General features: G+C 33.8%; 1 protein-coding gene and 1 non-coding gene across 5 annotated transcripts in view; one reads left to right on the top strand and one right to left on the bottom strand.

The window, feature by feature from the left end:
- PTBP2 (polypyrimidine tract binding protein 2) overlaps positions 1-13258 on the bottom strand; it is a 77707-nt gene that overhangs the window by 24554 nt on the left and 39895 nt on the right. For all 4 annotated transcript variants that reach the window (XM_057718445.1, XM_057718428.1, XM_057718420.1 and 1 more), the window contains exons 6-8: positions 9554-9718; positions 9352-9462; positions 1938-2133 (exon numbers count right to left, since the gene is read on the bottom strand). In XM_057718445.1, coding sequence (XP_057574428.1) covers positions 1938-2133; positions 9352-9462; positions 9554-9718 — 472 coding nt within the window. The remainder of the gene's footprint in view (positions 1-1937; positions 2134-9351; positions 9463-9553; positions 9719-13258) is intronic.
- On the top strand, positions 10715-10817 carry LOC130842857 (U6 spliceosomal RNA). Its single transcript, XR_009050622.1, has one exon. It is a non-coding gene; the product is annotated as a U6 spliceosomal RNA (small nuclear RNA).

The raw sequence follows: 13258 nt of genomic DNA, 5'->3' as shown, positions 1-13258 counted from the left end.
GACAGAGCTGGAAGAAGACACCAGACAAATTTATTTACTAAGAACTGAGCAACTTTACTCATATTCTTTTAATGCAAAAATGTAGAACACTTGAAAAATGATAAAAACACTGAATAAGACAGAAGTTAGTTATGGCATGACTTCATAACCTTTTATGAGAAAGATTTATTATTACTTAAAAAAAAATTCTGCCAAGGACATGAGATTACAAGGAAAACAATGAATTCCCTAGACAAATCCAAGTGATTTCTAACCATGACTCCACCCAGAATTGAAAACACATACAAACTCATCTAACTACACCCAAATGGGCAAACACACATAGCTCCTTAGGGTCCAAGGAAGTGACTGTTACAGTCCTATGTTTGACGCTAGCTGAAGTTTCTTGGTATTTTACCCTTGTTTTTTTTAATGAATTGCACGTAATATTTTAAACCTCTTAGAAACTACTATAAAAAATCTTGATGTCTTCTACTTTAGTTAGTTTAAGGATTAAATAACGTATCTGCCAAGTGCCTTGCAGAATACCTAGGACCTAGAAGTTATTCAATAAATGTTGATTTTTGTCTTTTCTATAAAATAATTTCTATCTGTTAAAAAATTTAAGAATTCATAGTAACAATTACAAGCAAAGGCCATGTATCATTCATTATTATCTCACTCTTGACTTTAAAAAATGGTACACCGTGAAATAGTCAATATTATCTACTTATAAGCCAAACTGAGGGAATAAAGCCTTAAATTAGGCCCACATGGTGACAGAGATTGTCTCAGGAAAGAATGTTATCAACCTAAAGAATCCATTATGGTCATGATAAACTGCTATAACTCATGCTAGATGTACCAGACAATTAGAATAAAGTGTTGGTTTTGTCTAAAATTACCAGAATTAATTTCAAATATCAAATGCTTCTCTTGTGCATTAGTGTGCCTTGGTTTATAGATGTATCATTTTTATTACACATTTATAAATGGATAACACATATATTACATATCCACAGTAAATAAATATCTATTTCCAAAAATTACTTCATTATAATGCTTTTCTTTTTTAATTGATGAACATAAACCAAACTGTAAGAACTAGTTTGTGACTCACCAATCTTGGGTTCCATATGTATAGAAACACTCATTTAAAGATAATCTTTACAAACTTCAGAAACCAAGAATTTCCCGAATACATAAATAAAACTAAAATTTCATCTTAAGTTATAAATCACTTCACTTATTTTACTTACAAAATAACATTTCCCTTTATTTTTTTCTTCATCTTGACTCTGTTAACTATTAGTTGCAAACTTCTGCATTTTTTTGGATTAGGTGGGTCAAATCCATTGTTGAATGAAGTGATATGATTAAGACAAAATGCAAATATACATAAATACCAAAATAAATTTTATATAAAATTCTTTCTAGTTAAAATTGTTTTTTAAAAGAGAGTATAATATGCTTTGAGAAAATCCATACACCTACTCCCATTACATGTTGCGTCTGTTAACTTTTCATTGCTTGTGTAGTGCTAAATTGAAACAATTAGCTTGGCCCTGAAGAATATGCACAAGGGCCCTTAGACAGCATGACTTCAGTTTAAAGTGTAAATGTTTTATTAAGAGCTCAACAGTATTTCTTCATTAGAGCTTTTCCTATTCTATTTTGGGAGAGAAGAGTGGTGAAAGGAATATAACTAGGAGAAGAGAGTAGTGAAAGGAATATAACTGATATAATTTTCATTATACTTATGAATTTAGGGTTTCTTCCAACAGCATTCATATGCCTTCTTACCTGAAAAAAAAAAAGGGGGGGGGGGGGGGGGAGGGAAGCCTAACATAATTTCTTAAATTCCAAAATGGGAGATTCATTATACTTACTGGAGTTTAACTTGCACTTTCCCATTTGGCGAAATGGAAGAAAAGTGGTACAGACAATAAATATCATACCTAAGAGAGATGTCTCCTTGGCAAAAGCTGCAGCAATAGCTGGGTCCAAAGCAGGTTGTCCATCCCCAGATGGAAGATCAGGTCGAGTATAATCCCTACTTTTATCATTGTTGTATTTAACATTCAAATTCACAAGTTTGGAAAAATCAATCCTTAGGGTACAGCAAGCATTATAAATATTCTGACCATCTAGGGCCTGTAAAAGTGAACAAAGTATATCAGCAATCTTAAGAAATAAAAATTATAAAAAGTATGACTTTGACAATAAAACTCAACAATGAAAAACTGCACATAAAAGCCGCCAGGAAAGGGATCAAATTCCATACTCTATTCTTTGCCATCCCAGCTGTACATATATTGGTTTCCACAAATACTATCTTCTTTAAATAAAAAGTGCAACCTTAATTTAAAATACAACCAGTTAAATATAAGTGCTAATACTTTTAATTTTAAAAATCTGCAAATATTTTAAAAAATTAACAAGGGTCACAAATATAGTCAGTTCTACCAAAGTAGTACCATAATAGTTTGCACAGTACTTTAATTTTATTATATACATATATTTTGCTGGATGGTAATACTTATAAAAACTGGTATAGGTATAAGGTAACTTCTGTTTAATGCCACATTAAATGAGGTGTCTCAAGACAAATAAGTATCACTATGATGCATAATAGCAACTACCATGAAATAGGTAAAAACTATTATCTTCCTTAACCTGCGATGTTCAACCTGAACCAGGATAACTTGTTGAGTAAACAAATTCAATGTCATCCCAGGAACGTTCTGGAACAGAATGAGTACAATCTCTAGAGTTGAAAGCCTACACTCAATTAGGTCATCTTGAACAACTTATTTAACCTTTCTATATCTCAGAATCTTTCTGAATCTGCAAAACGGAGATAACAATGGCTGCCATGCTTCCTTGCAGGGTTATTATGAGGATGAGATAAAAAAAAAAAATCACATATGTGAAAGTATCTCATGAATTATAAAGGACTATGCTGCTGTTATGATTATTATGTTTTTTTTCTGTTCCTATATAATCACCATTTCTATTCCAACTGGATAGAAGCCTGGAACAAACTACAGAACAGGGGAATATACTGTTAATTTTTCATTAGAAGAATAAACATTTACTGTATAAAATAACAGTTCAGAAAAGAACATGTTTAGCTCTATAATTCACCTCAAAATGAAAAACAATTCTTCTGATAACAATACATCAAGCCTGATGTCTACGTAGACGAAGATCTACTAGGTGGGTAAATCTAGAACTATATTAATAGTAGACCAACATATTTTTCACATTGATGTTTGAAAGGGAATTTCTATATTACCTCAGTCTGACTATTTTAATTGTCATATTGCTGAAGAAGGAAAGTAACTGAAACAGACTTGAAAACGGGAGTGTCCTGGTATGGAAAAAGTAAACCTCTATAGCTGCTTATGTATATAACGCTTATAATTAAAATATTCCCACTCTGTGAAAGAAGAAAAACGTTTCCTTTAATATACAAAATTAAGATTTATGTGAATCTATTTACCAAGCTAAAAACTAATCTAAAAACACAATTCAACACAAGTTCACCCATTTCAATGCAGTATTGGTGAAAACTCACTTAAAGGGACTACATACACATCAGGATTTGAATTATATTTGAAATAGGGAATGCACCCATCACATGAGAATGAAAGCCAAGTATCAACTCTCTCAGCAAGAATAATGTAAATATTAATTCAATACTCTGCTGTAAAGGCAAACAAAGCACTAAAAATAGGTCTTCATTTACTCATTCCTATATGGGAAATGTTGAGCCAAGTAATAGAATCTATGTCTCTACCCAATATATCAATGTGAAAAGATGAGTAGCAAAATTCACTCTTAGGTGGTATTTCAATAATACGATACAAAAAAATCTGAAATCTTTTAAGAAAAGACCTGGCTTTGGGTCACAGTATCTAGATTAATGCAAAAAAGTAACGTACTGATACAAGATCATTAACTTCACAATAAGCAGGGTTTCTTTGGGGCTGCGTTCTTTCAAACAGATTGACTGCCAAATGCCCTCTAGAAAACCTTCGACAGTCTTTAATTTAAAAAAAAATATCTTTATGTAGGTGGAAGATACACAAGTATACCTAAGATACAAGAGCTAGAGAAATCAGGAAGCAATATGTAAATTAAAATCGCCTGTTAGCAACAGATGAGAGGAACAAGAGCTGAAGGTACATGAGAACAGAAATCCAGGCATTTTCAATAGCTGGCAGAGGTAAGATGACTAAAAATGAGTTAAGGAGAAAAATCAAATTAAACTATATATGCAAGCTCACTTTAAGCTCATGTGTTTGCAAAATTCCAGGGAATAATGGTAGCACACAAGTCAGTCTGTTCAGCAATCAGGATTGCAGCAATCTTACTGCAGCAAAGATTTCTGACAGTAAAAACTTGAGTTAATTTGTAGAAAGGGCTCTCAAATGTGTCTATGCAAACGGAAAGTTTGGAGAGTACACAGAAACAATCAGGAAAAAGTATTTTCATAGTAAATATAAGATTTATGGCAAAAACATGAAAACCACAGTAAAGATATTAGATACAGAATGCACAGTTAACAACACAATGAAACACTGCATATGGATTGAAAACAGGAAAAGCCACTAATAAAACTAATGAAATATACTCTCCTGGAATCACTAATGAGAAACAATCCACTTGCATTTTAAAACAGAGTGACCATATTAAAGGATTTCCAAAAGACAGTGTCACTGTCCAGTGTCAACTATACACATTCCTAATAGAAACAGACAATACTCCTGAAAAGCTGTCTCTAATAACATAAAAATAAAAGTCATTTTCTGCCATGTGTGTTACAATTTGAGGGTTGTATAAAACAAATAATTCTGAGAAGTTCAGGTGAAAAGGAGATTACTTCTATTTCTCAAAAATACAGAAACTAAACTAGAAAGCCACAGTAAGTGATATCTTTGTTTGCACAATACACTGCTTGCCAATAAACAAGATTTCTGAAAAAGGCATTAGGACATTTTCTTTAATAAATGTGAAGATCATTTAAAACAATTTATTTTTATTTGATAATTATGATTGTTACAGTGACTTGTGATTACCACCCTAAATGTCAATACACAGAACATTATCTTTTCTGTTGATTTAAGAGATTTTTAAAGATACTAGACTGCAATATATGCCAACCTCAGGACAAATTCAGGAGATGGTTTCATTTTTCCCCTCCAACCCTCACTAATAAAACTCCATTGTTAATATGTTTTTTTTTCTGAGTTGCTATCCTCTTATAAAGCAAAATGCTAAGGGGAAAAAATTCCAATTAACTGAAGGTAACTCCCAAAGATCACCACTAATATATGGAAAGAGTCTGGTTGGCTCTGTCACTCAAGCTGCCTTTACATGGCAGTGATTCCCAGGGCTTTCAAAACAAAACAGTAGTGGGCTCCCAACCCCATGAATTATAACTGTTAGTTCAGGATGGCCTAAGAGTCCCACATTTTATAAGCAATCTATATGATAAGAATGTCTCTGGACCATACTCTGATAAGAATGGGCTCTGGACCATACTTTAAAAAATACTATAAATTCTCTTCCCCCAAAGCTACACTATGCCTGATAAATGAATTCCCAGGGTGTAAGCAATATTTTTTCATTCTCACATTCATCTGAGCAACTGACACTACAGCAGTGGAGAAGCAGGCTTGAGATTCTCTTCCCAAACTCTTACTCCTTACCTATAAATTTTACATGATCCCTACTGTTTTAACAAGCATAAAAATATAGCAACTGAACTACAAAGTTTAGAACCAACTCATTTTATAATACACTGAGATGTACGGATGGTTGAAAGGTGGGAAGGATCTACAGCACACCAGATGCTGGGAAAGTTGTAACATGGGTTGAAAAAGCCCTAATACCTATAATACACCATACATCGTGCTAGGTTCTAAGAATGTAGCAGAGAACAAAGCAGACATGATACCCAGTCATATAATCTACGGTCCTACAGATAATACAGACACTTAACAAGTAGTTATTATTTTGATGTGTGGTGGTGAGAACTAAGAAAGGAAGGGACTTCATCTAGTTGAAGAGTTACAGAAGACCTGTCTGAGAAGAGACTTCTAAACTGATACTTGAAAGAGGGAGGTTAAGAAGTTGGGCATAAAGAGATGGAGAAAACAGTTTCAGCAAATAAAACAGCAAGTTGTAAGCCCATGAGATCAGAGAATATACGGCATATGCAAGCATTTAAAGAAGTCCAATACGGTTAAAGAGGTGGAAGATGAGACTGGAGAGGCAAGATTTAGAGTTTTATAAACTATGTCAAGGAAGGAGGATTTTATATTAAGGACAAAAATCAGTCACTAAAGGGCACTGAGAAACGAAGAAATATAACTTTAAGTTGAGATCATTCTTAAAACTCAAAGTGGTAAGTTCAGTCAGAAGGCCAATGAAGCACAGATTTAAGAGATGATGGCTTAGATCAGGGATACTCATACTGGTTCATAGACTAGCAGCCCAAGGCAGTACCTTGACCTTTATTAACATAGGAAATACAGGTTTTTGTATTTCTGGTGGGGCAGGGGAGGGCGGTGCCAGGAGTTAATTGAACACACTAAGTTTGAAGGTGGCCCATGGTCCACTGGGTTCCTAGCCTGGGTCTCTTAGTAGAGATCTGAGCTAGAAAAAGTGATGTGAGTACTGTCAGAATCACAAAGGCGTAATTGAGCTGTGTGTAACAGGTAAGGTCCCCCTGGCAGAAGGGGATGGGTATACAAGGAAGGAAGAGAGGTGAGATATATCTAGGTGAGAAGTGGCAGAGACCAGGAGAAAAGAGGATTTTAAGAAAGGGAAAGAAAGATTCAGTGTCAAATGTTACCTAGAGGTTAGGTAAGCTAAGGACTGAATAATTCTGTTGAGATTTAGCTACTCTAGTGATCACTGGTGACACAAGGGAGAAAAAAATGGGTAAATGGGGGCTGAAACTAAATTGCTGTAAGTAGAGAAGTAAGAAGGGGACAATAAGTATGAACAGCTTTAAGGAGTCTAGTTATAAATGAAAAGAGAGAAGAGAGACGAAGTGTTAGATGGACAGATATATGGAATACAGAGTTAAGGGTAAATTCATTTAAAAAATGAGAGACACTTAAGCACACTTGAAACACTGGTGACAAGTAACCAACACAAAGAAATATATAGGAGAACGAAGGGATGAAGTGCAAAGGTTCTTAGGAGGCAGAAGAGGATGGTATCTAGTGTTTACGGGTCTTAGACAGAAATATCTATGCCTTTTACTTAGAAGAAAAAAATATGTGCAGGTGTAAGTAGATTTTGTGAGAAAAAGTGATGGAGTTTCCATCTGATAGTTTCTATTTTTTCTGAGAAGCAGCAGACAAGGTCATAAAAAAGAGTGAAGAGAGACTTGGTGGAAAGAGATGTTTCTATCTCACACAGTTGTGGAAAATGGGAGAACACGTCGACAGAAAAAACATAGTAAGATTCTGCAAGCAGAGTAGAGGGCCTATTTGTAGTTGATGCTGAATACTTTAAACTGGTACCAATCGGGTAGATTATATATCCTTTAGGTGCACTCACAGTCCAGATAAAGGCATGAAGAAAAACTATTGGATTATAAGATAATGGGACAAGCAAATTTAGGAAACAAACTTTTTCCTTCTCCAGTAAGTGAAATACAGTTGAGTTCAAATACCAGAATAAAACCTTAATAGTTACCTACTTTCTTAGAATTACTATTATAGACCTTTGTAGAGAAGACCTGAGTGAGTGTATATAAACATTCACAAACAAACTGATAGTTCAATGCTTATTTTCTGTGCACAGAAGATTGGTTAAATGAAAACCTATCAAACACGGAAAGATATATATAAACTACTTTCCCCGTTGAATTTTACAGCCCAAATGCAGTTTAATTCCTGAATCAAATTCCATTTTATTGGTCCTTTACCAAATACTCTTCCTCTGGAACAGAAAGGAATGACAAAGAAAACCTGAAAAATGCCATCGAGAACACAGCTTCTAGACTGTCTCTGACTGATCAAACCTCATACCACAATGATTTCGGTAACTCTTTAAATATAAAATACCTCCAAAGTTGGAGGGCTGGGGCATGTGAGGAAAGATATTTTTTTAAAAAAGAACTCTGTTAATTTATTCCTGAAAGGGGAAATATGATTAGATCATGGGAACCAGTGAGTAGCAACATACTGGAGAAAAGTAGACTGAAAAAATGTCAACCTTACAGATAAGTGTACATTATAAGTAAGTTACCTCTTTAAATCTTAGCATCCCATGTAACACAGGAAAAATTCCTGTTCTGTTTACAACACAGAGTAGTCAGAAAAAGATGAGATAACAGCACTTGGTAAATCACTTCAATTACGCTTTCATTACCAGTAAGTAAAGCCTTTCTGCTACCTGAAGCTATTTTTGCTCCCCAAGTGAGATTCTAAGGACAGAATGCAACGAAACAATAATTAAAAATGGCTGGCTCCACACAAGCTATCTTGATCTGGAGGAAGCACTAAAGTAATACACCATAATTAGTTGGAAAGTAAAAGAGTGAAAGGGAGAAAAAGAGGTAGACAGTAGGGACAGTTGCTTTAATGGCTTAATAATAAATAGTTATTGTTTTAGCAATGGAATAAAAATAACAATGATACCATAGCACAAGCAGTTAGAGACAAACATAGGTAGATTTAAATAAGATACACAAACAGAAGATTAGGCATTTAGAAACAAAGATGTGGCATGCAATTTTCAATGGTAGCCATGACATGGGTATATTTTACTGCTTTGAACACTTTCTTACCCTCCATATGTAACAACAAAAAAGGTAAGTGATGTGAATAAAAAGGAGACTAAGAACTTATTCAAAAAACCTATCTTTTAAAAAAACACTTAAAAAGAATACCAGAAATAAACTGAGAGCCTATCATAGCATTTGAGCCACATGTGCATTGATATATTTCAGCCAAATTTAGCTTATAGCTAAATTATTTATTTTGCAACTCCCACTGAAAAATGTAAAATCTTACACAGGTATGCACACACAACACAATCTTGCCATATCCTCAAGAGCACAAAACTTTTGGACCTAAATCAAACAAAAATGCAAAATATAAGCCTATATTATAGATAACTACAAATATGACTATTGTTAAAAATAAACATTTCTTTCTTATCACAAATACTAAGCTTTTCTAATTTATTTTAATGACACTAATCTGTGCCATCTAAAATGCTATATGGTATTGCTAAGTTATGTCAGTATTAGTAACATTAGCTATACATATATATGTGTATATACATACATACATACATATCTGCCACTGAAAATTATTGCTGTCTCAAAAAAAGTAGACTTACTAGTTTTGCTTGCTGAGCATTTACTGGATCGCCATACTGGAGAAGAGCTTGAAACTGGTTATTTTTTGTAAATGTGATTATCTTCAATACAGCACCAAACTTAGAAAATATCTGTTAAAACATTAAAATCACAACAAATTTTATCTACTGTATTATTACTTCTCAATTTTATAGATAAACATAAAGATTAAATTAAACTTACTTGGTGAAGAACATCAAGCGTTACAGGATAATACATATTGTCAATAATTATTCTAAGCACTGGACTCTGGGCTGGAGTCACTGCACTCTCACTAACTGTGGTGCCACTAAGAGGAGTATTTGCTGTCTGGACAGCTGTCACAGCTTGAAGAACTGCTTGAGCACGCTAAAAATTGAAAGATAAGCACTTCAGAAACATTCCTGGTATATTTTCACTTATACTTTGCTGCATGTTACAATATTAGTTAAATTCTTTTCTAGAACACATATAGATTAAATAAAATTTAACACTCACTCAATAAATACTTCTGAGCACCTGCCATGAGCCAGGTATTATCTGTTTATAATTCCACTATTACACTACTTCAAAACAATAATCTAGGGTTTGGGACCAATGTTGAACAATAACGATAGGCGGTGTAATTTATTCTCAAAACAACAAGATGTCTGACAGATGCAGAAAATGTTTTAAACAGAAAACTTTTAGAGAACAATGAAACTTTAACATTAGTCATTCTATAAAAAAAAGGGACACGGTAAACCTTAACAAGGGAATTATCAGACTATCCAAAAGAACTCCCATAAAGCTTATTTCCAATAAACCCTAAAAGAGGAATACTCAGACACAAATTAAATCTTTTTTTCATACTAGCATAACTTCTGAAACCAAAATTTTTAGAAATTGATGTATACCATAGTACGAAGCCATAAGAATTCTAGGAATACTTCAAGATAAAATATGAAGAATATTTTCCATACATGTTATATGACAGATCAGCTACTATAAGACACATCTTGGTTTCTGAGATTTTAAAATGTGAAAAAAAATACGTATGGAATTGGAAAAATACAGTATTTTTAGGAAATCTGGCAACTAAATGTTATATGCTCCAAAAAGACAGCCTTTATTACTATTATGCCTTTCCTACTATTACCCTGATAGATTCACTGATAAGGAAATAATTTCTTTCTACCTTATCTGGGGTCAGAAAATCTATATAAAGGCAAATAACTGTTAAATATAATAATGACAAATACCTCTACACTGCTTTATAGTTTGAAAAAGTTATACCGCAGATTAACAGAAATATAAACAGAATACAGTGATGAATGAAAAGGCCAATACAAAAGAATGAGAACACATGAGAATAAGGAATGATCAGTGCTCGCTTCAGCAGCACATACACTAAAATTGGAACAATACAGAGATTAGCATGGCCCTATACAAATACGACCCCCAAATTCATGAAGTGTCACATTTTTTCTGGACCTATTAGCTAATGTGGTGGTGGTCATCATTTTGCAAAATATATCAAATCAACAAGCTGTGTAACACCTTAAAACTCACACAATGTATATGTCAATTATATCTCAGAAAAGGTGGGGGGGATGTCATTTCACTGAAATATTACATAACCAGGAAATCATATAGCTTGGTACTCAAAGAGATCACACACTCACCTCAAACTTCATCATCTAAATGCTAATTAAATAAAATATGACCCATAAATTTGTTAGCTAAAGTGACTAATTCAAATCCAACACTTTGAAACATACAATAAACAGTTAATAAAATGGACACATTTACACTACTATAGAGAATATAGTTATAAAACAAGAGGGATAAAAAGATTACTATAGCAATGTTTGTTAATTTAAATATTTGAATATATTTCGCCCAATACCTAGTTAAATAAAGTATTTTAAGTAGCTCACTGCAATTATTACTTTCTTCATTAGTGAACATGTCTTTACATACATTTATAATAATAAGCCCGGAAATATCACAACTTAGAACAACTCTAATATCTGCTATTTCAAATAATGGAAGGTCTTTTTAAAACAGGAATCACATGATCATGGTGTACTATCCAAATAGTACAAAAAGTTAAGTTTCCTCTGCAACCCAGTCACTCTGTCTGCTTTCCCTACCCACCTTCACCAATATTATCTTGGGTATCCTTCCAGAGACACCACCTACATATACAAGCATATATGTATATATGTACTCCATACAAGCATATGAGTACTTATTTACTGCATACTTTTCTTTCCAATACTATTCACTGTTCTCCATCTTCCTTTTTTATCTTGACAATTATGTTCTCTATTATCGTTAACAAATAACTTCAAACATTTTTTTTAAAAGTTCATGGAGCAGAGTTGGCTTGCCAACCTAGATTTTAATTAAACTTCATATTAAAACAATCATATACACAGAGGACACAAATCTTAAGTATATACAATAAAATTTCACATATAGAACATATCTGTGAAAGGACTATCGAGATTAAAAAAAAAAAGGGACATGACCAACATTCCAGAAGCCACACACATGCTTTCTCTCAGGTATACAAATGGAAACATATAGCGTGTGTTCTACTTTGGTCTGGCTTCTTCCGATAAACATAGTTTTTATACTGTCCATCCAGGTTCTGGAGGCACCAGTAACTTGTTCATTCTCTTTGTCAGACAGCATTCCAACGAATAAATATACCATAACACGTTCTACTCTGCTGAACATGTGGATCATTTCCAGCTTTAGGCTACTACATATAGTGTGCCATGAACTTTCTCATATATATCTTTTGACACACATATGTATGTATTTTCTCAGGTATGTGACTAATAACATTATTAAGTCAAAGAACATGTATATGCTCTGTTTCAGTAGATAATTCAAGGTTTTAAAAATGATTCTACCAATTTACATTCCCATCACTTATTTATGGGAGGTCAAGTTTCTCTACATTGTTCCAAACTATTACCTGTCTTAATATTATCCAATATGGTATACAGAGTAGTATCTCACTGTGATTTTAATTTGTACTAAAGGTTCTTAATCCAAGCCTAATCCACTCTGTGGATCTGAGGATGGCTCTCAAGGAAACAAGCTAATGGGAAACCTGGAGATATCCAACAACTGGCCATATGAAGTGAGGGATGGAAAGGTGGTGCAAAGGCAGGCAGGCTGCAATATTCTATTCAAAAGTGACAGCACAGAAACACAATGGCCTCCAAAGACAAAATAAGAGAAAGCATGCCAGGTTATAGGATCTACAATTACTACTGGGACAGAAGCACAGCAAAACAGGGTGGGAGAAGCCATAAGACAGAAACAGTAGTCCTCTCAGAAAGGGCCTTTATCCTAAGCATGCAAAGAATTTGCTGCAGGGGAGTAACTTAGTCAGATCTGTGCATTTTAGAAAGAGATACACTCATACACACACACACAAGGCTGTACTAGAGAAAGAATTCACGACGAAAATTATGAAAGATCAGTAAGAGAGCTATTAGGTAATATAGCCGAGAGGTGATTGTTTCTGAGCAACTGAAGTATCAAGAAAGAAGAAAACTGGGCAGATAGTGAGAAGAGTGAATTCATAGGACTTAGTGATTTGATGAAAGGTTATGGAAGATTCATGGTTGACACACACTTTCATTTGTCTGTCTTCTATTACAGAACACTATTAAAATGCCTATAAATAAGTACAAAATGGAATAAACACAGTCACTGAAGACACAAGGTCATCACAAGCTGAGAATAATTTTATCAAATTCCCGGAACACAGAAAATGCATGGACAGAAGACACAGTGAATACAAAGCAAACAGGGTTTCCACTGGTAGCAGCCATAGGAATCAAATTAGAAATTGGCAGGTAAACAGGAGCAAAGGAAAGTGTGAAAATAAAAGGGTTAACAGAA

The sequence above is a fragment of the Hippopotamus amphibius genome, chromosome 1, assembly GCF_030028045.1.
Source record: "Hippopotamus amphibius kiboko isolate mHipAmp2 chromosome 1, mHipAmp2.hap2, whole genome shotgun sequence".
Lineage (NCBI taxonomy): Eukaryota > Metazoa > Chordata > Mammalia > Artiodactyla > Hippopotamidae > Hippopotamus > Hippopotamus amphibius.
Note: the sequence above shows the minus strand (reverse complement) of the source record. Positions and strands in the feature narration are given on the sequence as shown.